Genomic DNA, 27696 nt, shown 5'->3' with positions numbered 1-27696 from the left:
TGATCTTTAATTTCTAATCCTCCTGCCTCTCCTTCCAGAGTGCTGGAATTACAAGCACACAAGACCATGCATAGTCTTGGAGGTGCTAGGAATTGAAGCTAGAGGCTTTGAGTCTGAGGAAGACACAATATTCATTAAGTCACACTCTGAATCCTGAAGTTAATTTTCTCATGAGCAAAACAGTTTCCCGCTTAAGACAGTTCCAAAGAACCACACTAGTTCATTTTACCCCTGATCTTATCTTAAGGAAATTGAGAATAAAAAGGAATTTCAATGTCTTTGCTAAGTTGTGGGTATAAGAAACATGGTATTAGCAGTAAGTTTCCAGATTAGAAGTATTTGGGGTACATAACTAGTCACCTAAGAAATATGGTATTTTATCTTAGCCCAACCCTACGTGTATTTATTTGCTCTAAAATCAAAAGGTAAAAAAACAAAAAAGGTGGCACTTTAGAAAATTTTCAAGATCAGAATCCTTCAAATTAAATTACACGGTTCTAGACAAAAAAGTCTCATCTCAGTGTGGCTGTGCCTATGGTTAAGAAAAAGACAAAAGTTAAATAGTCCATACTGTTCAAAGTTGATATATTTGACAATTGTCTGGTTCTCAGCATCGTGCCACAGGGCCCAGATATCCGTTGAGGTTAAGGCAAAATCAACCAGTGTTTCCTAGAAATAAATGGGGGAAAATAAGAAAGAGAAAAGAGCAGGGACTAAGTTTGTATTGACAATAGAGAAAAATATATAAAAGCACAACATGGCACATGAACTTGATAAATCCCAACTTAAACTTTTTGTTTCTATATGTGAAGAGGGGCTGGAGAGAGAGCTCTGGTTCAGAGTGCTGGCTGCTTTTCCAGAAGACTGTGGCTCAATTCCTAGTACCCACATGGTGGGCTTTCAACTGTCTATACATGAAATATTTTAAGAATATAATCTCCCCGCAACCCCCCGCCCCCCCAAACTGCCTGAGACAGGGTTTCTCTGTAGCTTTGGTGCCTGTCCTGGAACTCCCTCTGTAGACCAGGTTGGCCTCGAGCTGATAGAGATCTGCCTGCTTTTGCCTCCTGAGTGCGGGGATTAAAGGCGTGCGCCAGTGTCCCCTGGTTTAAGACTATAATCTTAAAAACAGTTAAAGCCTTTTGAGACAGTCTCACTGTGTTGCTATGCTGGTCTGGAATGCCTGTGTTCAAATGAGCCTCTAGCCTCAGACTCACAAGCAGCTATGATTTTGAGGTAGTCAACACTTTGTATTGTGCTTGTGTGAAATGTACAAGATGGTTCAACCTACCTGAGAAGTGAACAGTGAAGAAATGTGATCTAAACTATACCGATTATTCTCAGTGCTCACCAACTGGAAAACGCAGAACTGTAGAAAACACAAGTTAATAGTTCATCACTCCATACAATCAACGTGCTACTCTAAGAAAAGAATTCACAATTCTCCTACCTCTGGATGCTGCAAATACAGGTGTGTGCCACCATATTTAACTATTGTTTAAAAATTTCCATCTTAACCACTTTCAAGTATGCAGTTTAAATACATTGATATTGCTGTGCTACCAGTATACAGGACTCTATCTTGCAAAACTGAAACTTTATTCCTATCAAACAACTTCCCTCTCAATCCCTACCCTTCCTTCCACCTGCTGAGTCTACAACTACTTTAGAAACTACTAATGTGAAACCTAGGTTTGACCCTCAGCGCCAATGCGAGAACTGCATGTTTGCATGCACCCACACACTTCCTGTAAAGTTAGAAGATAATTCATGTTTGCATGTTCAAATCCACCACCAGGATTAGGAATAGGACTCAGCTGTAGAGCATTTGCCTCGTGTGCTTAAGAAAACAAAAATAATCTCACACTGCAGACAACAACATCAATAACAAAACACTTTCTAAAACTAAACTTTCAAATAGAAACATGGCATTTGTTGAGCCTGGAGAGGTAGCCCAGCATTTCAGAACATTTAGTGCTCTTGCAGAGGACCATGGATTTGGTTCCCAGGATTCACATGGTGGCTTACAATTGCCAATAACTCCAGGTCCAGGACGATCCAATACCCTCTTTTAGCCTCCACAGGTTCCTGTAGTGCACATGCTCATACATATAAATTTAAAATATATAATATACAAAACATAAATATTATATATAAATTATATGCTAAGTATATAAAAATGCTTTTCTTAAATGACCGTTGAAGGCTAGGTTAACTCAGTGGTAGAGTCACTGCCTTAAGTGTGTAAGGTCTTGGGTTCAATCCCTTACACTAGAGGAAAAGATAAACAAAACTGAAGAAATTAAAGCACAGGATACTTATGAACAGTATTTTTAACAATTCAGAGAATTCACTGTGCACTGACAATGTGATGACCTGTGCCTTAGGAAGGCAGCTATTCACAGGATGATGAAAACGTATTTTTTCTATTTATTTATTGCATGTGTCTGTGTGTCTGTACGTTGTTGTGTGTCTACGGCGTGAGCTCAGGTCTGGCAGCAAACACCTGCACCATCTTGTCACTGCCCTCATCTAACCACTTTTTTTAAGGAAAAAAAAAAGTTTTTTGAGACAGGATCTTTTGAAAAAAATTCATCAATTCATCACTGTGGTATCTGTTATAGTAAAATACATTTTATAATTTTTCTGCCATATTTCTATCATTATGCATATGCATACTAAGTAGCTCAAACAAAACAACAAAAATCCAGGAAATGCTGACTAAGTACAGAATTTCTCAAAAGACTTGTGAAAAAGAATGAATTTATCCCATTTTTTCCCCAAATTTTTCTTTTGAGACAGTCTTATGATATCCCTTGGCGTGGCCTCAGAACAACAACAACCTTGCTTCAGTCTTCTGAATATTGGGATTTAGGTATGTACCACAACACTAGGCCTATTTAAGTTTTCATTACGTTTTATTTACTGACTTAGCATTTATGTATGTTTTAACATGTGCTCCATCACTTGTGTGGTGGCCAGAGGACAACCAAGGAGTTTCTCTTCTGATCTAACTCAGGTTGTCAGGCTCAAAGGCAAGCACTGTTACCCACTGAGCCATCTCATCAGTCCTGTTATGAGAATTTCCACTGTGGGCAACAGGAGTCAGGGTCTCAGGGCCCAAACAGGGAGAGGATATAGAGCCCAACAAAGAACGTGAAGATTTACAAGCAGGGCAGAAACCTAGCATGGGGAATCAGAGCTGCAATAAGCAAGGAAGACACATCCTTTCTCTAGGAGGATTGCAGTAAGCCTTCCCAAGTGTTGCTCCTATTAGTACATCCACATATAAGGCACAGCACTAGGCTAAACACAAATACCCAAAATGGTTATTTATTATTTGATTACACAATTACATACACCCTGTATGCCTCACAATAGCAGTGTCTGGTTGGTGAACAATAATATTTGAAAACATTAATTTCTACATAATTACTTACTAACATCTATATTCCTTTTCAGCAATTTCATTTTTTTTACCTATATTTTCATATTTGCTTTCAAATTTGTTTAGTTTTGGTTAACTTTCCTTTAATCCTTACCGCCCCTCCACAATTTTCTAATTCATATATCAGCACAAAACCCAATCACCCTTGAACAGCTCAGCACTTGACACAAAGCTTAAGTGGGCTCAATGGGCCTGACATTTCCCACAAGTAATCCACTGAGAACGCCTTGACATACGCCTTATTTCTTCATACCTGTCCTCGTTTGGGGGCATGCATATATATTCCTAGGTAGAGCCCCATGGACGGTGAATATGCAAGTCGTAATTTATGTCCCGTTCCTGCAGTGAGTCGAAGGTCTTTGTTCACAGGGACATATTCCAGCATGTCAGCCACCATCAGGCACATTTGGTCCTGCCCCAGAGAAAGGTTAATAGGTGATGTTCTAGAACAGTGAGACTAGAAATACATCCCTTACCTTTAAAGAAAATCATTCTGAGAGGCCTGGCAGAGAGGAACATATACACCTTTAATCGCAACACTCGGTAGGCAGAGGCAGGCAGATCTTTGTGAGTTCAAGCCAGCCAGGACTACCACAGCAAGTTCCAGGCCAGCTAGGGCTACAATGTGAAACCCTGCCTCAAAACAAAACAAAATTACCAGCCTTTTTTTTGATCTTGAAAACTGTCTTATCAACATGCATTTAAAAAAATGCACTTAAAAAATGTTTTTAAAACTTTTATGTGTATGGATGTTTTGTCTCCATATATACTACTTATGTACTACTATGTACTATTTATGTCTCTGGTGCCTCTAGAGAGCAGGTGTCTGAACCCTGGAAATGGAGATACAGACAGTTGTAAATCACCGTATAGGTGCTGGGAATTGAATCCCAACTCTCTGGAAGAGCTGCTAGTACTGCTAACCAGTGTTAGCCAAGGCCATCTCTTCTGTCCTAGCATGGATTTTAGTAGTACAGTTGTGGGGACTAAAACCACCCATGACACCAGTTCCAGGGGATCTGACACCTCTTCTGATATCTGCAGGCACCAAGCACACATTAATCATACATATTGCAAATAAGTCCCAGGGGATCTGACACCTCTTCTGATATCTGCAGGCACCAAGCATACATTAATCATACATATTGCATACATAAAGCACACATTAATCATACATACTGCAAATAAGCAAAACAGTGATGCACATAAAACACATCTAAAAAAGATTTTTGAAACGACTGTTGCCTTTAAGTAAAGACTTTATCTTTTTTAAAATTTATTTTTATTTTATATTTATTGGTGTTTTGCTTGCATGTGTGTCTGAGGGTGTCAGATCCCCTGGAACCAGAGTGCAGTCAGTTGTGAGCTACCATATCGGTACTGGGAAAAGTAAAAAAATAAGAATAGGGAAATGTACAGAAAAGGATGTTGATTCAAACTGTCAAGATCTGAAAGTATATCTAAATTTCTAAACCGAATGATCTATCATCTCTAAATGAGCAGTACGATAGATCTCAACTCTTCCACATGTCACATCCCATTTTAACTTAGCCAACCATAAATGCAGTATTTACCTTATAGGACCACATCCGGAGTTTATGATCCTGACACAGGGCAAAAATGAAAGCATCGTGTTCAACACAGTGAACAGCAAGACTGAGGGCCCGATCTGAAGGCCCCTGGTCACCCCTAAAAACAAGGACAGGTTTTAGATTTTTTAACTACTGCAGATAAGCATATCACAAGAATTTGTGATTCAAGAGGTAAAATAAAACTATAATGGATATTCTTAGAAAGAACAAGAGTTTACATGCTGGCATAAGACAAATACATTTCTATGTACATTATACCAATTATTATCATAAAATCAAGTAGGTTCTATTATTATAAAAAGCAATTAATTTCACATTGGTCAAAAACTTCCTTTTCCCATTATATAGCTCTGGTTAGCCTCGAACTCACAGAGATCTATCTGCCTTTGCCTCCTGAATACTAAGATTAAAGTCGTGCATGACCACATCAGGCTTATTAGGTCTTTTTTAAAAGTACATTTTTAAACTCTGTGTGTGTGTGCGTGAGAGAGAGAGAGACAGACAGACAGACAGAGAGAGAATGAACACCAGGGTTCATGTGTGAAGGTCAATGGACAATGTAGTAGCTGGGTTTCTCCCCTCTACCATGTGGGACCTGACATAAGACTTGCTAGGATGTCAGGCTCGGCAGCAAGTGCTTGTTACCTGCAGGAACATCTTGTGCACTCCACCTTAGCAGTCTAACTCAAATCTGGGTATAGCATGGAATTGGACATTGTGAAAACAGAGAAGTATGGTATCAAAGTATAGTTCTGCAAATAAGACAGACTCTGGAGTGCGGCTTTCCTCAGGCAGGACATCATGCTATGCACTCCTAAACTCAGTACAACAGAAGTAATAACACAAGGATTACAACCTGGCCCCTTTGATCTCCTGCAGGGCACAACTTACCTTATAGCTGTGGGCATCCAACCTGTGAGCAATCGCTGCATCACTGAACTCTGTTTCAGTTCCACAACTGATGCTACCCCTGCAACGATACCCAAGGAACCTCCTGATTATAACTTAGAAAAACCCAAAGCCACAAACAGGATCAAGGAGGTCTTTATAATACATGACAGACTTCTACATTTTTATACTCACAAGGTTCTTAAATGTACTTTTCTACATATATCACACCTAAAATACTTTGAATTAGTACCAGATCATATTTTTTTATATTCTTAGGGAAAATGTCTTGCCATTTACAGATAGGAGTCTATTCTTCCAGTCAATAGAATCATTTCATATTTTCTTAATCACTGGCTCCCTTTCATGTAGCAGTAGTTCTAGGTGTTGGAGATTTAGTGGTAAACAAACAATTGCCCTGATGAAACTTAACATTCTACTGCTGGAGGATGAGAGAAGTAGGAAAGTTAAATTAATAGTGAAAAGGAAAGTAAGCATTGCTGGTATTGTGGAGGGAAGATGGCATTTTCAAAGGGTTGGTCAAGGAAGGTTTCATTGAGGAGACAGAATTATGAACTAAAAACATTGGTGGGGAATTCCAAGTTAGGAATATGCCTCATGTCTTTAAGAAACTGCAAAAGGCATATAGCTGGTATAGAGGGTGGGGGGAGAGACAGCACTGGGGCACTCAATGTTAGCCAATGTATGGAGACTGGGTTTATTCAGATCATTATCAACACTGCAGTAGCATGATTTTGTTTGCTAATGTATTTATCTGTATGAGTGTTTTGCCTGCACATGTACACACGCACCACTTGCATGCCTGATGCCCTTGAAGTCCAGAAGAGGGCACTAGATCCCATGGGACTGAAGTTATAAGCTGGCGTGTGAGTGCTTGAAATAGAACCCAGGTCCTTTGGAAGAGCAGCCAGTGTTTTAACTGCTGACCCATCTCTTTAGTCCCCTAACCAATGTTTAATGTATCAATCTCCCTGAGAAGTTCCTGAAATGGGAGGGCAGATCTGGACACATTTAGGACTTTAATCCAATATTGCAGGCAAAAAACAGTGGTCACTTCAAACAGGGATCAGTTGTCAATTTGGTCCCAAAATTCATTCTTTGTAAATACAATACTTTTCAGTATGAGGGTGGGAATAGTAATTTATGTCTACTACTGAACTTCGAATAGGCGCACACACACGCGCGCGCATGTGCGCGCGCGCGCGCGCACACACACACACACACACACACACACACACACAATCTGTTTTCCTATACCCAGCATTCCTTCTTCTAGTTCCTCATCCACTGAATAAATGTACAACAACAGGGAGCAAACAAGTAACAATGAAAGCAGGAACAATACAGACTTAACCCTTGCACTGACAATGGATGGGACTGAATGTCTGTTTTAATGTCACCACTGATGATGAAAGATAAATTCACGCTCCATTCCCATCCTTACCAGGTATGTCATAAGGAGGTAGTTTAAGAACAAAGATGCCGCCAGCAGCAGATGGTAAAGCAAAAAGAGCCTCCCCATCACTGCTAAGCCAAGCTGCAGAGGTGGTAGAATTTGGGGACAGTCCAGGTACTGTTGGAATTAATTGATAGTTGCAAGGATCTCTGAAATCAACTTTTCCAATGTCAGTAAATACTGACTGCATCTGACTTTCAGTTACCAGCTCCTGTAATGAAAAAGAATCTGTTTTGAAATAAGCTGAATTTTGTTTAGTTCCTCTCAATTACTAAGAATATTTATTTAAAAAGATGTTGATGGGTCGGAAGGATGGCTCAGTGGTTAAGATCACCTGTGGACCTGGGTTTTGTTCCCAGCACTTACATAGCGGCTCACAACTGCCTATAACTCCAGTTTCAGGGGATATGACGCCCTCTGGCCCTCACTGGCACTGCATGCAAGTGGTGTATTTATTCAAGCAAAACAGTTATACACATAAAAACAAATCTCAAAAAAAAAAAAAAATGTTGAGCATGAGATAAAAGCTTTCTCCCTTCCCTGCCAGCCAGGCTGTCACTATGCGGCCCAGGTTGGCTATGAACTTCTGTATAGCTGAGATTGCGCTGAGACTTGAAATCCTCTACCTCAGCCTCCCTGTTTCTGGAATTACAGATGTATAAGAACATTAGTTTATCAACTTAAAATGTCTGAACTTTTTTTATTTTTTATTTTTGGTTTTTCTGTAGCTTTGGAGCCTGTCCTAGATCTAGGCCTTAAACTTAGAGATCTGCCTTCCTCTACCTCCTGAGTGCTGGGATTAAAGGCATGCACCACCACAGTCCGGCTAAAATGTCTGATCTTTATGTTGTTGAGACACGGTCTTATGAAGCCCAAATTAGCCTTGAACTTCCTGATGACCCTGAACTTGTGACCTTTCTGTTTCCATCTCCTAAGTAGTGGGATTACAGGCACAAATTCAATTTATGAGGATGGAACCCAGGGATTTGTTCATGTGAGGCCAGCACTCTATGACCGAATACCATCCCCAAGTTTGATTATTTCAAACCATAACTATAAAGTATGCTCGGTTAACAAGGAATCCAATTTTTTTCCATTTCAAAGAATTTCACTCCAGTCCTAAATCTGTGATAGCTAGCATAATATGGGAAACAAGTTACTGCACATAACAATCAACTTACACTTCTGTACATACGGGAAGGATGTGGTAAAATTAACCTGTGCACTGTCTGATTGGTTAATATCAAGATTATCACATGATTCTGAGTTTCAGAGACATGAACCCCACTGGGTAAGAGGCTGCAATTTTGGAATTTTAGGCGAACTGCATTATTAAACAAATTTATGTCCAGTGATTCCTCCACCAGCTCCAATGTATCCCCAGAAGTCTTCCTGTTTAAAAAGAGAGAGAGATTAATTAAAATTTTTCTTTCTCAATGACTGCTGCACTAAAACACATGATAATCGTGTCTAAATGAACTCTTCAAATTTGAAAAGGATTAGACAATCCAATTTGGATCCCTTTTCTTCTCTCCTTCTCTCTCCTTCTCTTTCTCTCCAGGGTCTCTCTACATAGCCCTGCCATGAAACTCACTATGTAGACCAGACTGGCCTCAAACTCACAGAGATCCACCTGCCTCTGTCTCCTGAGAGCTGGGATTAAAGGAGTGCACCATATCTGGTTTAGACCACTTTTTCATTTAAGAACATATTATATAGACTTATAAAACACAACAGAACAACAAAATCTAAATCTCATTATGGTAATATTAAATATACATCCATTTCCTTAGCCCCTACTTAAGATAAATTCTGCTATATAAAAATTAATTCCGCCCATCACTTGTAGAGGAATGAGGTATCCACGCACACTATAGCACCAAACAAATAATAAGCACATTTTCTTTATCTGTTACATTTTAACATATTAAAAAATAGCAATTTTATGAGTTTTGCTCTTGTTTTATAAGGGTCAGTATTTAATATTTATTTGTTTATTTATTTGTTTTTTTTGAGACAGGGTTTCTCTGTAGCTTTGGAGTCTGTCCTAGAACTAGCTCTTGTAGACCAGGCTGGTCTCAAACTCAGAGTGAGTGCCTCTGCCTCTTGAGTGCTGGGATTAAAGGCGTGCACTGCCACTGCCCAGTTAGTGTTTAATATTTTTAAAAATATAAAATTAACTGCATGTTGAGCCTACCAAGGTTTGTTTCTACACCATTATGCCAGTCCAACTTCCTATTATTCTTCAAAGAGAGTTTCTGAATAAATGGCAATAAACACTTTAAGTATAGAGGTAATTGCCATGTGTATTTGGCTATCTGCAGACTTAGGAAAGTATTTGAATCAGAGCTGACATTCAATAAACACTGTCTGATAAGATACAAATGCAGATGGAAGCAGCATATGTGGCAGTGGGAAGAGGGGGGCTTTATTCAAATCCATATCATAACACAGGAGCCACCCCTACTAATCACCCCTACTGCCTGTGCTGTCATTTGTACCCATCACAGATGTTGCCACTTTACCTAATTCTGCAAGGTATTTCTTACCTTTGCCTTCTAAGTACTTATCATTCTAAAACATCTGTAGCACACACTCACTGGTCTATGTCAACATGTATGATGCTAGTTTGGATTTTGAATGCTAGTTTAGTCTTCAAGGCACTACTGAGATATGGTAGGACCATTTAAGGGCGAGGCCATAGGACCAAAGACAAGAATAGATCAATTCTGGACCAGAACCTCTAAAACTGTGAACTAAAATAAACCTTTCTCCTCAGATTCCAGTTAGTTGCCTCTGCAAATTCATAGGTTCTATGCCAACAAATTCAACTAATTATAAATTGAAAACCAAACCAAACCTGTGTTTGTATCTCTATTCTCTTTTCAACATCCCTCTATGCAGCACATTATATAAAGCACTGAAAGTGGGCTAGAGTGAACTAAAGTATGTGTGGCCAGGCAGATCGCCTGCAAATACTGTGCTGTTTAACAGCATGGGGACTGTTTGCAGACTGAGGTGTCTGAAGAGAGAGGTGCTGGAACCAGTCCTTAAATACAGACGGACAATGGCGCTTTGCCTTTATCCTATCCTTAGCCCCCCCCCCCTTTTCATTCCTTTTCTTGAGCTATATATTTTTCTCTGCTCCCATCCCCTTCTACCCTCTCCCATGATCCCCATGCTCCCAATTTACTCAGGAAATCTTGTCTTTTTCTACTTTAGGACCCTTTTCTTAGCAGTACCAGGTTATACTTAAGTGACTGCCAAAGGTTTCTCCTTTACTCTATCTTGTGATCACACTGACTTCAGAATGATTAAATGAGCATCAAGACTAAATTTAAATTATATGTAACACATACATACACACACACACACACACACACACACACACACAAATCAACCAACTTAGTCTTCCTTAATTTCAGCCTTTAGTTTTATCCCACTGCTCCCTTCAGATAAATATATTCTTTCATTAAAATTGTTCTGACTAGTGCTTACGATGGCACATACCTTCAATCGTGGCACTCTGGAGATAGAGGCAGACAGATCTTTGTAAATTAGAGGCCTGTTTGGCTACATAGTGAGTTCCATACCAGCAGGGAATACACAGTGCAACCTTGTCTCCACCTACCAACTCCTCACACACACAAAAAGTTAACAGTTTGGGGGCTCTAAGGATGGCTCAGTGATTAAGAACACCTGTTGTTCTTTCAGAAGATCCAGGCTTGATCCTCAGCACTCACAACCACCCCTAACTCCAGTTCCAGGAACCCAGACGACCTCTTCTGGTCACCAAGGGCACCATGTATGCACGTGATGCACGTAAGTGCACGCAGGCAAAACACTCATACACATACTTTCTAAATCTAAAAAATTTATTTTCAATGTTTTATTCATAAAATATTTTTGAACTTTATCATTTAAAATAAATTTTCTTCATTTTCCTTCTCCAATTTTCACTTCTCTCAAGCGGCTCTCTGCAGCTTTCTTTATTATAACTGTTACCTTGACAGGAGAAATGCCACCTACAAGTTTCTTACCTTGACTCCTTTTACTGAAATTCAGCTCTTACTCTTGGGACTGCCGTCTTTGGTACATGTAAATTGTGGTGTTAATTTTGACTCAGCTGACTGATTTTACCCACAATAGAGGAAAGGAAAAAAAAATGCTATGAATGAATTCAGACTTTTCTATTCTTAGAGTAAAAGTTCTAAAAATCTACTCATCTTTGCTGAGGGACAGATAACCTAGCGGAAAATAACTTAAAGCAGAGTACAAAAAGACACCAAGAGGTGGACTGGAGAGATGGCTGAGCAGTTAAGAGCACTGGCTGCTCTTCCACAGGACCTGGGTTCAATGTCCAGCATCCAGACTGCAGCTCACAACTGCAATCTATAACTCCATTTCAGGGGTCTGACACCCTCATACAGACATGGAAGAAAAACACCAATGCACAAAAAATAAGAATAAATAAATAATTTTTAAAAAGTTAAAAAATCCAAAACATCAAGAGCATTTTGTGTTTATAGTCTTAAAATTCAAGATGGGTAAAATAAAAATGGACAAAAATTACTCACAGAAGGTCATGCAACTAACAGAATTATCCAAATAGATGTATTTGGGGTAGGTGCGGCTGTCACTCAGGGTGAGCTGATCCAGATGCAGGACTCTGAGCTACCTCTTTAACATCTCCTCTGCCTGCACACCACCATGCTTCCTACCATAATGACAATGGACTAAATCGCCGAACCTGAAAGCAAGCCCCAATTAAATGCTTTCCTTTATAAAAGTTGTCATGGCGTCTCTTCACAGCAACAGAAACCCTAACAGCCTGGAAGTGGTGGTGCACGCCTTTAATCTCAGCACTCGAGGGGCAGAGGCAGGCGGATCTCTGTGAAGCTACAGAGAAAAGCAGTCTCGAAAAAACAAACAAACAAAAAACCAAAAAAACCAAAAAGACCCTAACTAAGACACACCCATGCTTAAACAAGGCCAGACCCATGGTAGGATATAAGAAGATTCATCCAAGGTACAGAAGTCTAAGCTCCTATCACCTTACCTACCACCCTATCCACATACTTGCCTTCAAAACCAAGTCTCTTTCAGTTAAAACACTGATCTTGGCTTTTCTTCCTGTATCCATCCTCCTTTTCTTTCAGTCTTTCTTTGATATTCAGATTCTTTGTTCCCTGGCCTCTCCTCTAACTCAGCTCAAGTTTTGCCCATTTCCCTCCATGGTCAACTGGATATCTCTTTGCCCACACCTAGCTAATTTTTTTGATTGTTTGGATACAACTGTGACTTTCTACCCTCCCTCTTGGTCAATAATACCTGATTGTCCCATTAGCTTTCTGGGGCAAGCATGAAAATCTGTATTTATAAACCTCTATCATTAGTTTGGTGTCGTTTTTTGTGTGTGAAACTGACACAACAAAAGTGATATCTACTATATTTCTGTCCTTACATAGCTACAATATTTTGCACCATTTCCCGGTACTCAGCACCATGAATGACATGTACAAGTTCAATCTCATCGGCAGAAGCAACATCAAAGACTATATTGACACTATAAATATATGTCTAAAATGGGTCTTCAATGTTGTATCTCCTTTGTTTTTAACCTGCTAGCAGAATAACTCTCCTAGAACCAATTATGACATGAACTGAAGGCAGCGATTCTCTCTTCCTATGTGATTACTGCTGGACGTAGTAATTTGGAACAGGCACGAATATTCATACATCAGACAACCCTACATTCCAGGGGTTTGGGGAACGCAGCACTCACCAATGAATGAACCTGTTTCTGGTGACGGAGAACAACTTGCCACTTTCCACATAATAGAAGCCTCCCGCGCTCTCGCTGTATTTCACGGCTCCAAAAACAGCACTGGCAGTCCCTGCAAAATGAATGCGGTCGGCTCTCACACGTGCTTCTCTGGGGATGTCAGGCACTGAGGAGTGCTGAGAAAACAGAGTGCAAGGGACTGACAGTGCATACAACAGGACGTGGGAAAAGGAGAAAGAAGTCAGGCTATGAGGCACTGGCTTTGGGCATGTGGACTTGGACAAACCAGGGAGGAGGCCAAAGTCGAACTTGACGATCCCGAAGGGAAGCAGTGGCTCCCATTCCCCCAAGCCTTTTCCGTACCAACGACGCGGGCTGTAAATTCCCGAAAGTGCCTGGGCCTTTCGCGTTCAGCTCCGATCAGCTCCACGAAGCTTCGTTCCAGGGATCCCGCCGCCGCCATCTTCCCGCCGTCGCCGCGAGGCCCGACGGGACAAGGGCGGGTCGCGTCGCTGTCGTCACTTCCGGGGATATGGCGCAAAGCTGGAGTCACGGCGGGTCTGAGTGGCTGAGAACCGCGAGTCTGACTGTCACCCGCGAGTTTTCATCACGAGAATAAGACTAGGAGGAAGACGCCTCCGCCTGCGGTCGCCTGGGAGCGGCCAGCGGCGGCGACAGAGGCAGCGCCTTTCCCGGCGGCCTCGAGCAGGGGCGGGGCTGTGTGTGTTTCCATTTTGAAAATCTGGCGCGGGCGCCGGGGAAGAGGCCTAAGGGACCTGTGTCCTAAACCTGGGCCACCTTCCCCCTCGGTCTGATTGCGTAGAAGTTGTCACCCAGCCTCTTCCACGTTCAGAAAAACGGAAGAAAAGTGAATGGAAGAGGGACCTTTTGTGTTGGAATTTTTACGAGACTTTTTTTTTTTTTATTTTATCACATCCTCATATATATGCATATTTTGGGATAGCTCCTTTTCCAGCCCAGATTAGCTTCAAATTCTGATCCTCCTGTCTCCTGAATGCTAGGGTTTCAGGCACAGGCCACCGTGACCGTGACACGGGTCTGATGTGTTGAATTAAACATTAAAACGGCAGCCTCCTGAGATGATCAAAATGCCACCCGATTTGCAAACGTGCAAATAATTGTGTGTCTGTGGGTTGTTTTTTTTTTGTTCGTTTGTTTGTTTTTTGTTTTGTTTTCGAGACAGAGTTTCTCTGTGGCTTTGGAGCCTGTCCTAGAACTAGCTCTGTAGACCAGGCTGGCCTCGAACTCACAGAGATCCGCCTGCCTCTGCCTCCGTAGTGCTGGGATTAAAGGCGTGCACCACTGCCCAGCCAAATAATTGTTTTTTTTTTTTTTTCTTCCCTGGGACCTCGAAGCTCTGGAGGTTGAGACAGGTGTGTTGCTCATTCAAAGCCATCTGGGACTACATTGAGATTTTTTTTTTTTTTTGTCTGTGAGTGAACGAGTATATAAAAACTATCTAAATCCAAATTTACAGCTTAACGTGTTCCTTGGCAACTTCATCAGAATCCTAACAGTGGGCTGTTCCATAACTCTGCCCCAGCAATAACATTTCCCTTGACCATTTTACTGCCTTAATGAACATGTTTGAGATTGTAACTGCCCACACCTTTCTCAACCTTCCTCTCAGTTTACTCTGAAAATCCAAGTATCCGGGCTTGTGTGGGCAGCAGCTTTGGGAAGCAGGTTAGATCAGGAGTTCTCTAGGTCACTTTCCAATCTGTGTCAAGACAGCCTAAGGCTGTCTGAAACCCTGGCCCAAATCAAACAAAAATCAGTCAAGTGTGATGGTCCCCCTCTTTAATCCAGGTACTTGGGAGGCTGAAGCAGGTGAATTTGTAAATTCCTGGACAGCCGTATAGAGACTCTGTCTCAAAAAAACAAACAAACAAAAAAGGTGACTAGGGAGAGGTATAGCAGCTTGCTATTTAAACATGAGAATCCAAGCTTGGATCCCCAACTGTCCCTGATTATAGAGAGACACCCTTTCTACATCTATTTTAGGTCACCTGATGAACATTTTAGCAATTCTTGTTTGTATATGTAACTTTTCCATTTTTACTAAATTATTCCTCTGAACATACAAACGTGTCATTTCTCTTCACCATAAACAAGGCCTTATTTGACTCACCTTCCTCAGTCTCTCCCCTACCACCTCTCCCAGTACAAACATGGTTTCTGTTACCCCGGCTAGGCTAGTCTCCAACTTAGTAGTAGCTGATCTTGAACTTCTGACGGTCCTGTTTCCACCCTTAAGTGCTGAAATTGCAGGCCTGTGTTCTACAGCCAGCTATGCAGTGCTAGAGACTGAACCCAGGGTTTGGTGTGCACTTCACAAGCACCCTACCATTGAACTAGCTACATCCTCAGCTCTTTTATTCTAGCACTGTCTCGCTCTCTCCCTCCTCCCTCTCTCTTTCTTCCACCCTGTCTCCTACCCTCTCTTTGTTTTTGAAACAGTCTCTTATGTATCCCAGGTTGGCCTCATACTGCTATATAGTTTGGATGGGTTGGGATAATAGGGAGATTAGTATTACTCACACTAATAATAACAGTGAGTAATAGTGAGATGAACTATTATTAATAGACAAGTTACATTGGTATAGATTCTTGTATATTGATACAAATTCAAATTGTATTTGTTATGTTAAATATGCTCCTATTTCTGTTTACAATATTTATACACCTATGCAAAGTTATTTTGTCATATTATATGCATGCATGTTTCTACCTCTGCTGTGGGACAATGGTCTTATACCCTGGAAAGATTTGTCAGTTGAATTGCTTTAATAAAATGCTGATTGGCCAGTAGCTAGGCAGGAAGTAGAGGCAGGGCAATGAGAACAAGAGAATTCTAGGAAGAGGAAAGATGTAATCTTCAGTTGTCATCCAGACACAGAGGACACAAGATGTGACTGCCTTGCTGATAAAAGGTACCAAGCCATGTGGCTAACACAAATAAGGATTATGGGCTAATATAAGTTATAAGAGTTAATAAGAAGCCTGAGTTAATAGGCCAACCAGTTTAAGACTAAGGTAGATGTCTGTGTGTTTCTTTGGGAAGGAATGGCTGCGGGACTGAGTGGGACAGAAACCTCTGTCAACATACCTCTGCTTAAGACATTTTATATATTGATACAATTTTAGGATATATTTATCATATTGCACTATACATTTCTACCTCTAATCAAGATACTTGTACATTGTTTACATTTTGAGGTCATTGCCCTCATTTGCTGCATATTTGTTTAAAGATTGTTTAATATTCTGATATGAAGTCTTAGTCTTTATAGCTATAGGTATTAAGAATCAAAAGTTCAGTAGTCATTCATGTTTGTCATACTAATACTGTTAGACTAATAAGGTTCTTTAGATACATAGAGATTGTATTCCGCATAGATAGGTAATCTTCAACACTTCAAAGAACTGTAGAATATGGCATATAAATAACTTAGGATTCTGTTGATGTGACACACGATTGATTCTGGCAGCACTGATCTATTCCCAAGAGAATATAGGGCATTGAAGACACTCCACTTGGAGCTTGTTTTCTTCTTAGCAAAACCAGCCTTTGGGCAAAGAACTGCCCCTGCCTCGACCACTGACAAAATGGATGGTGTTCAGACTGGATCAGGATACAAGAAAAAAGAATGCCAAACCTTGCCAAGACAGGATCAGATGGTTTTTCACATATTTCTGCCTCTGAAAATGGTCTGTCAATTACTCTAGGCCTTAGCCAAAGTTGGTTGCCCCAATGTTGCAAATGAGACATTGGGTGATTGCCCAGGTAGCCAGTTGTCTCTGTCATTTTTACATCTTTTGGAAGTTGCTTGGTTGCACTTCCTGTTTATTCAAGTAATATTATTTCCCTCTCAGGTCTTTGATGGGGTTGAAAACTAGATAGTTGTAGTTACTTTCCTCTCATGACTTAGCCAAGCCATTTTTTAAAATTTTTTTTTATTTATTATTTATTAGTTTATTATGTATTCAGTGTTCTGCCTGCATGTATATCCCTGCAGGCCAGAAGAGGGCACCAGATTAGGTGGTTGTGAGCCACCATGTGGTTGTTGGGAATTGAACTCAGGACCTCTGGAAGAACAGCCCGTGCTCTTAACCTCTGAGCCATCTCTCCAGCCCAGCCAAGCCATTTTTAATATAAGACTTAGACTCCTTAGAATAGGATAATTATTGAAACATTTAGGCATATTTCATGTTTGATATTGCTTATGCTGGTTGTAATTTTAATTTTTATATATGTTTTTGCCTCTTCTTTTTCCTGGACAATGCTTGATATTTGTTCTTATAGTATATAGTTTTGTATTAGGCTTAGAACTCTCCTATTTAGACAAAAGGGGGAGGTGCTGTGGGAGCTCCTTCAGTCAATAGCCTTTAAGATACCAACCCACTTTGGGCATGTTCTCATGCACTATAAATGCAGATGAAAAGTGTGTGGGGGTCTCTTGGCTGCTGGATTTGGTTCGAGTTCCCAGTGTATGCAGAGGATCGTGGATCATTACTCTTTCTGTGAGTTTATACCAAAATAAATAAATCTTTGTTATACTCCATTCCAGGCTAATGCGGAACTCTTTTGTATGCCAACAGTAGTTGACAGTGACATGATAGTTATTTTGAATATGTGGGGAAAACAACACTAAAGTCATGTTCCCCATAACATATCCTACAGAATCATGGTCCAAGTTGCTCCTGGAAAGGAGTATCCTTGAGGTCAATGCAGCATACCTAAGTCCTTGAAGCTTTTCAGAACTCATCATCATTGAAATGTCTCAGAAAAGTCTTTCAGGACAGATATGCTTGACTTTATCGTATCCTATGCCTATTTAAGCTACCAAATGATTCTTTTAAGAGGTATCTAGTTTTGAATTTATTTATTTAAATAAATAAATAAATAAATAAACAAATTAGTAATAATAGGGTCTCACTATGTAATATGCAATTTTGGCTGACTTAGAACTATGTAGACCAGGTTGGTCTTGAACTCACAGAGATTTTTCTGCAGCTGCCTCCTGAGTGTTGGGGTTAAAGATATGTGCCACCATGCCCAACTACAAGTATTCTCTTTTGTGTTTTTTTGAGACAGTGTTTCTCTGTGTTGCTTTGGAGCCAGTCCTAGAACTAGCTCTCGTAGACCAGGCTGATCTTGAACTCACAGAGATCCGCCTGCCTCTGCCTCCTGAGTGCTGGAATTAAAGGCGTGTGCCACCACTGCCCGGCCCAAGTATTCTTTTTTAAAAGAAAATTTAAGAAGTGTGTGTGTGTGTGTGTGTGTGCGCACGCGTATGGTTGTGATGCTGGATGTGGGCCCTGAGAATTGAATTCTGAAAGAGCAACAAGTGCTCTTAACCACTGAACCATCTCTCCAGCACTAAAGAAACTATTCTAGTATGAGATGAACAGCATGGAGAATGTTTTGCTATTCTTTGACAATTTCACAATGTACATATTTTGATCTTTTAATTTCCATCACCTTCTTTTATTCGTCTTCTGATGAGCCTTCTTCTTCCCAGTAGTCCCTCTCATATCTCATGTCTTTCTGTGTGTGACCACTGAATTTGGTTAGGGTTGCTTGAGATGGAGAGTGGGGAGGGGTGCTGTAAGAACACTGCCTCCTGCACATACAACATGGCAATGCTCTCATGAAATCATAGCAAGACAGGGCCTGTCACATTCCATCATGGGGCAGGGTGGGATGGCGAGTGGGAGTGGGCTCATGAGACTCCACCCCTCCTTAAAGAATCATAGGTAAAGTCAATGCCTGATGACCTGAGTTTATCCTTCAGAATCCATGTAAAGATGGAAGGAGAGAACTGACTCCTCTGACTCCACATGTGAGCTACGCTAAGCCCCCATAATAATTTTTTTATCTTTATTGTTGTATATTTGTGTGAATACCTGCATTGTACATATGGACCACAGGCCTACCTGGTGCTTTAGGAGGCCAGAAGAAGGCACTGGATCTATTAGAACTGGAGTTACAGGCAGTTACGAGAGGTCTTGTGGGTGCTGAGAATGGAACCCAAGTACTCTGCGTGAGTACTCAAGTGAGTGCTCTTAACTGCAGAGCCATCTCTCCAGTCCCATAATGATTTTCTTTTTTTTTAATTAATTAATTTATTTATTAAAGATTTCTTCCCCCATAATGATTTTCAAAATTAATTTTTATTATTTATTTTATGTGTATGAGTGTTTTGCCTGTATGCATGTCTGTGTACCATGTGTGTGCAGTGTCCAAAGAGGCCAGAAGAGAACATCAGATCCCATGGAACTGGAGTTACAGATTCTTGTGAGTTGTCATATGGGTGCTGGGAATCAAACCTGGATTATCTGGAAGAGAAGCCAATGCTCTTAACTGCTGAGTCCAAAATAAATAAAAAAGTATTTTTTAGGTACTAAGGTGATGATGGCTCAGTGGTGGAGGGCTTGCTTAGCATGCACAAGCCCTGGGTTCGCAATACTCAGGATCACTTCCCCTCAAATATTAACAGTATTTTGTTATAGTTGTTGCTGTTATTATTTTGTGGGCTTTTTACATATTTGGTTGTTTTTTTTGGTTTTGATTTTTGTTGTTTTGAGTCAGGGTTTCACTATGTAGCCCTGGCTGGCTTATAACTTATTATGTAAACCAGGCTGGCCTGAAATTCACTGAAATTTGTTTGCCTCTGACTCTTAGGCCCTACCCACCCTGACTGGCGAAGAGTTTTATTTCACTGGGTATGATGGCCACATCACTTGAAAGTGGGGGGCAAGATTGGGACTTCAAAGTCAGCCTACCTAGTGAGTTTGAGGCCAGCCTGGGCTACGTGAGACCCTATTTAATTTTTTTTCAATCAAACTTTTGTAAAGTGTTTAAAAAATATTAAGTGTATTAGAAGGGCAGAGGAGCTAGCTCAGCACTTAGCATTATGGCAGGGGACAGCACTGGTTCTCAGGACTCACATGGTGGTTCATAACTGCCTCCTGTCCCAAGGGATCTAGTGCCCTCTTCTGGCCTCTTAGATTTTCTCAACACATGTGGTGCACATAATACTCATGCATATAAAAATAATCAAATCTTTATATGATGTTTGCACAAGGGTGAGCGAGGAGAACATTGCTTTTTTTTTTTTCCCAAGACAGGGTTTCTCTGTATAACTCTGTGTGTCCTGAAATTCACTTTGTAGACCAGCTGGCCTTGAACTCAGAGATCCACCAGCTTCTGCCTCCTGAGTGCTATGACTAAAGGCATGTGTCACCATTGCTCAGCAGGACATTGCTTAAAGAGTAACGGTCACTAGAAAGTTAAGTCATGGAGCAGTCAGGCTGACATTGTAAGTGTACATAATTGCTCTGACAAAGAGTCTAGAATTTTTCAGTTCTCCTCAGGAAAACCCTAGCACATAACATTGCAAGGGGAGCTTCTTTTAAAAAGAGAAATTGTGCCAGGTGGCTGTGGAGCACGCCTTTAATCCCAGCACTCGGGAAGCAGAGGCAGGTGGATTTCTGTGAATTTGAGACCAGCCTGGTCTACAAGAGCTACTTCCAGGACAGGCTCCAAAGCCACAGAGAAACCCTGTCTCGAAAAAACAAAGAGAGAGAAATTGTGAGAGAAGTGAGAGAGAAGTCAGCGTTCTCACTTCTGTTTCTGTTACTTTGCCTGACTTCTGTTTTTCATATATTTCCACAAATTTGAACATTTTGTACTTTGTTCCACATTAATTAATGTTATTATATTTTACTTTTTTAGAGTAACCAAAGTGAACATGATTTTATGAAGGTAGAATAGTGGGAAAAGAACTTCTGAGAGTTAAAAGGGTCCAAGGGATGAATATTGGAATGTTAATTTTGTATATTTAAAAAAGCAATTCACATAGGCTGGACAAGGTGGCACATACCTTTAGTTATATCACTGACAGGGAAAAACAGGTGGTGCACTGTGAGTTTAGGGCTAGCCTGGTCTACATATGGAGTTCCAGGACAGCCAGGTCTACATAATAATTCCCTGGTTTTGCTTGAAATGTGGTACATAATGTAATCCACAGACTCAGGGAAGAATGAATTTCCTGAGACAGTTTTACCCATTAAAGCCAGCTCTGGTGTATCAGGAAATGACCCAATTTCAGTAGTGACTACATAGGAAAGCTTGACCAGTTGCCCTTTGTAGGAGACAGATGCCACACACGGTCTTTACCAGTGAAGCCATATAGCCTTTCCACCTATGCACACCTTGCTAGTGAGCTTTGGGAGTGCTTTCCCTCCGAGTATCAGTGCAAGTAACACATTTACCATCTGTCCTTGAAAGTAGCCCTTAAGGGAGGAATTGAAAGCACCAACAAGAAGCAAGTTGTGAACCCGGGGTGGGGTGGGGGCCGTGGCACACACAGAGGCAGGTGGATCTCTGTGTTTGAAGTCAACCTGGTCTACAGAGTGAGTTCCAGGACAGTTAGGACTATACAGAGAAACCCTGTCTTGGAAAAACAAAAATAAGTAAGATGCAAGATGTGTAGATAGCTTAATGGTGTAATGTAAGCTGTTGTCATTGGACTAAACTTCCAGCCTGTCCTGTCTACACCCTCAGAGATGCCATTTCTCTGCCTCTGTGTCATGTCATACCAAAAACAATGCTGGCAGTCGAAGTCAGTGGAGATAGTTCCCAATCTGTGTAGTGATTTTTCTCCTCTCCTCTGCTCCGGAAAGTTCTTTCAAGCCCTTCTGCTCATTCCTTCAAAAGGGCAAAAAGGTTCAACTCATAAAAATAGAACTTTTAGAAACATTGCTCCTTCCTCATTTTACCACAAGTTTCATTTCTGTGCAGGCGCCAAAGTGTCACCAGGAAAATAAAATCAGTCACTTTCTCATGCGGCAGAGCCTGGCATTCAGTGCCCTGAGCAGGATTTGGGACTTTGATAAAAGGTTCAAGCTGGAGGTCAGAGGCCAAAGCTTTCCTAAATCCCAGGCTTTTAGTTATGTTTTAACTAGTCTTTGTTGCCCCACAAGAATGTCTGGAAACTCAGTCAGTTGAACTATATGACTGCAATTTCAGGCCTGGCAAAGCTTCTGCAGGCAAGCACAGTCCACACCCAATCATTGTTATGTTTCTTTCGACCCTTCCAGGGCCCTGTTTACGCACCAGTTTCTCCTGAGTAACAGTGTGTGGAGCCAAGTCAGTAACACCAATGTTCCTTGTCTGTCTTCTTGGGCTTGCCCTGACGCTGGCCTGACAATACCAGGCTCGGCAAATATTTGTTTCTGAAACCTAGCCAAGAAGTCTAACAATTCTCTCCCTTCCTTTCTGTTGCCCTCTTCTTCCTTACTGATGCCAAGTCTGGGATTTTCCTTGTCTAGAGACCTACAAGCAAGGAAATGAGCTTTCTTGGGATAAGATAGAAACGTAGCAGAGAGCTCGCCCTTTGTCCTCATTCCAGTGCCTTTCTCTCATAGACATGCTTTCTACACTTCCTGCTTCATTTCTCCTGTAGTCCAGGCCCATCTCAAAGTTGTTACGACCTTAAGATAACCTTGAACTTTGAATCCTCCTGCTTCCACCTCCAGAATACTGGGATACAGGCAAGTGTAGCTGTGCCTAGCTATCCATTCTGAGTTTTCCTGATTGGCAAGGAAGAGATCAGAAAGGGTAAATGACCTTGTCCATGTATTTGGTCAAACAATTCTTAGATCTTAACCCATCCTTTAGACATATTTAAAAACTGGGGCTAGACATAAATAAAGGACATTGAGCCTATAATTCGTGATCCTAGAGAAGCTAAATAAGAAGGAGAACCCAAAGAAAAACATATAGGCATCCTCCTAAATATTAACCTTCATCAGGCGATGAAAGGAGACAGAGACAGAGACCCACATTGGAGCACCGGACAGAAATCTCAAGGTCCAAATCAGGAGCAGAAGGAGAGAGAGCACGAGCAAGGAACTCAGGACCGTGAGGGGTGCACCCACACACTGAGACAATGGGGATGTTCTATCAGGAACCCACCAAGGCCAGCTGGCCTGGGTCTGAAAAAGCATGGGATAAAACCGGACTCACTGAACATAGCGGACAGTGAGGACTACTGAGAACTCAAGAACAATGGCAGTGGGCTTTTGATCCTACTGCACGTACTTGCTTTGTGGGAGCCTAGGCAGTTTGGATGCTCACCTTACTAGACCTGGATGGAGGTGGGTGGTCCTTGGACTTCCCACAGGGCAGGGAACCCTGATTGCTCTTTGAGCTGAAGAGGGAGGAGGACTTGATTGGGGGAGGGGGAGGGAAATGGGAGGCAGTGGCGGGGAAGGGACAGAAATCTTTAATAAATAAATAAATAAAACAATAAAAAAAAACTGGGGCTAGAGAGATGGCTCAGATCACTTACTATTCTTGCAGAGGATCCAGGTTTGGTTCCCAGAATGCACATGGAAGCTCAGAACTGCCTGTATCTCCAGTTCCAGGAGAGCCAATGCCCTCTTCTGGCCTCTTTGGGCTCATGCATACACGTGGTGCACATCCACTAAAGCACAAATGCTAATGTACACATACACTAATGTGTGTACACACAGACACACACACATACGTTTTAATTCCTTACAACCATGGCCAAACCATAGGAGGCAAGCCCTGTGTTTATCTACAGAAAAGAAGAAGTCTCACATCTGGTTGTTGATCACTATTTTTAACTGTCAGAAGCCAGAAAACGTAACTTCACTTGACCAACCTCAAGGTCGGTTCATTAGGTTGCAGTCTTTGGGAGTGCAGGTTCTCCTGCCCACTGTTCATAAGCAGTGTGACCTTGGGCAAATTGCTTCACTGCTCTGAGCTGCCGCTTTGACTGTGAAATGAGGCAGCAGGCTTCCTTCTGTCCTTAGGAGTGAACCATGGGGAAAGGCTGCGAGAAAGGCACAGGTGATCGTTATCTTTAGAGTCAGGTACATGTTGGTACAGTTTGCTTCCTTTCTTCCGTTTTTACTGTACATTAATTGTATATAATACCAGGCCTCACTGTCATCTTTTTATAAACGTATAGAATGGACATTGCTCGTATTCACTCCCTCTCATGACATCACAGTACTACTTTAAAAATGAGTATCTCTGAAGGAGAAAACGTTTCTATAGTTTCCATTTCACTCTTGGGGTTTTATTTTAAGGAAACAGAGGGATGCAGTGTTTGTTTTATAAATAAACCTTTAATTTCCCGAGGTTAGCAGATTGTATTAATATTTGTCACAACTGATAAAGCACTGTTAACATGCTATTAACTAAAATGCATACTTTAGTCTGTGTGGTGGATCACATCTTTAATGCCAGAATTTAGGAGGCAGAAGCAGGCAGATCTCTGAGTTTGAGACTAGCCTGGTCTAAATTGTGAGTTTTAGGTTAACCAGAGCTATACAGATAGCAAGACCTTGTCTCTAAAACCCCTGAACTAGTTAGGGTTGCTATTGCTATATAGAAACACCTTGACTGCCAGGCGGTGGTGGCGCATGCCTTTAATCTCAGCAGTCGGGAGGCAGAGGCACGTGGATCTTTGTGAGTTCGAGACCAGCCTGGTCTAGAAGAGCTAGTTCCAGGAGAGGCTCCAAAGCTACAGAGAAAACCTGTCTCAAAATACCAAAAAAAAAAAAAAAAAAAAAAAAAAGAAAGAAAGAAAAAGAAAAACACCTTGACCACCAGGCATGGTGGCTGTTAAGTTGGGAGCATAGACCCCAGCCCCTCACATCTGTTCCAGCCCCAGGCCTAAGAGTTGTATTGGTCTGGACTCCAAATCCCAGCATGCCAGGTCCTGATCTCCTCCCAGGACCACTCCCACAGAGTGAACTCCCAAAAGAGGATGATGTGGTCCCTTTTCCTTCCTCCTGGTTGTCGCATTCATGGCCTCCTGGTTCCCCCTTTGGGGGCACCCAAGAGCGCAGGACCCCCCCCCCCATTAAACCTAGATATTTCTTAATTTGGCTTGTTTTGATTTGGTTTGATTGGGAATTTGCGTTAGCAGAGAGCTCGCGTTAGGAAGAATTCCTAACAGTGGCATGCACCTATAATCCCAACACTGAGAAGGCAGAGGCAGGTGGATCTTTGCGAGTGAGTTCTAGGCCAGCCTGGCCTACAAAAAGAGTTCTAGGACAGCCAGGATTGTTACACAGAGAAACCCTGCCCCCCCAAACAAACAAACAAACAAAACAACAACAACAAAAAGAAAAAGAAACACTATGACCAAAAGCAACTTGGGGAGGAAAAGGATTTATTTGGTTTATGCTTTATCATCACTATTCAATGTCAAAGGACGTCAGGACAGATACTCAAACAGGGCAGGATCCTGGAGGCAGGGGCTGCTGTAGAGACCATGGAGAGGAATGCTGCTTACTGGCTTGCTCCTCATGGCTTGCTCAACCTGCTCTCTTATAGAACTCAGGGGGGTGGTACCCACAATGGGCTGGGACCTCCCCCATCACTCACTAATTAATGAAGTTCCCTCTAGGCTTATCTATAGTCACATCTTTTGTTTGTTTATGTGCTTGTTTTTGAGAGGGTCTCACTATATACTTCAGGCAGTGCTGGAACTCGCTGTGTAGACCAGGCCAGCCTTGAACTCACAAAGATCCACTTGCCTTTGCCTCACCTTTAATCCTAGCATTTGGGAGACAGAGGCAGGCAGGTCTCTGAATTCAAGCCTGGTCTACAAAGCAAGTTCCAAGACATCAGGGCTACACGGAAAAAACTTGTCTTGAAAAAAACAAAATTGCGAATGCCACTGTGCCTACAGTTAGACCTTGTGGAGGCAGTTTCTTAATTGAGGTTCCTTCCTCTCAGATGACTTAGCTGTGTCAAGTTGGCATAAACTACCCTGTCTTTCTTTCTCCCCACTATGTATAGCCTAGGCTAGCCCTGAGTCACCTCTGGCTAACTAGGATTACAAACATTCACCATTATATCTGACTTTCATACTGTGCGTGTGTGAGCACGTGCGTGCGTGAGCACGTGTGCGCCCGTGGAGGTCAGAGGACAACTTCCAGGAGTCAGTTTTCTCATTCTACCTTGGTTTCTAGGGATTTATGTTGTCAGGCTTGCAACAAGTGTTGTTTTTCCCACTGAGCCATCTCACTGCATCTGCTTACTTAACATGATGGTCTTTTTTGTTTCAGGATTCTATATAAGATACCCAGTTCCATGTGGGACCCAGATTCATATCCTTGGGCTCCTCAAGTCAGAGGGAGTTTCTTGAATTTTTTTTGTTTTGTATAATCTTGATAATTTCCTACACTAAGCTATATCCCAATGATGTTCAATATTTAATTTTCTAACAATAAAAAGGAATATTTTAAAAATGTTATTGGGTTTTTTGTTTCTGAGACTCTGGTCTCACTATGTCACTTTGGGTATTGTAGAACTTGCTATGCAGACCAGGCTGGGCTTGAGCTCCCAGAGGTCTCCTGCCTCTGCCCCCTGAGTGCTGAAACTCAAGTTATGTGCCACCATACCCAGCTTAGAAATTATTTTTGAAATTAGAAAGAAATACACTAAAATGGAGGATTTTGAAAAAATTAACTCATTTTTCTGTGTGTGAGCACGTGTGCATACGTACACCACGGCATACAAGTACAGCCAGAGGACAGCTTGTAGGCATTGGTTTTCTTCTCCAGCATGTGGCTCCCAAGGATGGAACTCAGGTCATCAAGTTTGGTGGCAAGCACTCCCGGAGCCAGCTTGCCACACTGGAAAAATATTCTCTAGCTAGGAGGACAGATGTACCCGTGTGGTGCCCAACAACCACATTATCAGCACTGGCTCATATCTGTGGAGGAACTGAAATCAGTGGTGTGAGGCTGAGTGATGTCCTCAAAATTCTGCAGTTTCTAGGAAACTGGGCACCATCTGCTTCTGATTAGAGCATTAAAGTTGCAAGACCATGAGTTGGATCTTTGTTACTTTCAAGAAATTGTTTAAAGTTGAAAACAAAAGGGAAGAAGAATGTGGAGCCACCCCAAATGCTAAGGGTTCCTATGCGAGGCAGAGCCAGGTCCTGTCTGCTCTTCCCAAACAGGCTGTGGTTTTCTATGATTATCTTTCCACTTCCTGTGTTGCAGTTCCCTCGCTGTAAAATAACTCTTTGTACATGCTCGCTTTTCCTCCCTTGATCACTCACGAACTTTCTCCAGTCTTCCACTGTGTATTTTCTGATAGTGATTTACAAGTTAGGTAGTATTTTTGTTCTCTAGTAGGGTTTTTAGTACCTTTAGTTTCAAATCTTAGCGTGTCTATTATTAGCTGTATAATCTGAAGACAACTTGAGTTCCCTCCCCTGAAAACAAGGACAGCGTTGTGTAGCCGCCAGGAACAGTACAGGATTAAGTGAGGCTGACTATAAATCGAGAGGCTCTAAGCTAGCATGTGGCACAAAGGAGCACTCCACCTTCCTCGTCTTGCTTTTCCTTTTCTCCTTCCATGCATACTCTAATCCCACGGCTCATGTTATCTCTCTCAAACATGACCACATGCTAAAGGACC

At 41.6% G+C, this 27696-nt stretch overlaps 1 protein-coding gene across 1 annotated transcript in view; it reads right to left on the bottom strand.

Annotated features, from left to right (window-relative positions):
* Positions 1–13674, bottom strand: part of Nup160 (nucleoporin 160) — a 59550-nt gene extending 45876 nt beyond the window's left edge. Inside the window, exons 1-9 of the mRNA XM_041637591.1 lie at positions 13554–13674; positions 13191–13302; positions 8587–8797; positions 7394–7616; positions 5932–6010; positions 5023–5137; positions 3702–3860; positions 1292–1369; positions 572–669 (exon numbers count right to left, since the gene is read on the bottom strand). Coding sequence (XP_041493525.1) covers positions 572–669; positions 1292–1369; positions 3702–3860; positions 5023–5137; positions 5932–6010; positions 7394–7616; positions 8587–8797; positions 13191–13302; positions 13554–13653 — 1175 coding nt within the window. The 5' untranslated portion in view covers positions 13654–13674. The remainder of the gene's footprint in view (positions 1–571; positions 670–1291; positions 1370–3701; positions 3861–5022; positions 5138–5931; positions 6011–7393; positions 7617–8586; positions 8798–13190; positions 13303–13553) is intronic.
* Between the last annotated feature and the right edge of the window lie 14022 nt (positions 13675–27696).

The sequence above is a fragment of the Microtus oregoni genome, unplaced genomic scaffold, assembly GCF_018167655.1.
Source record: "Microtus oregoni isolate MIOR12 unplaced genomic scaffold, Mior012 000053F_ref0000044, whole genome shotgun sequence".
NCBI classification, from domain to species: Eukaryota; Metazoa; Chordata; class Mammalia; order Rodentia; family Cricetidae; genus Microtus; species Microtus oregoni.
This window is presented reverse-complemented; position numbering and strand designations above follow the sequence as displayed.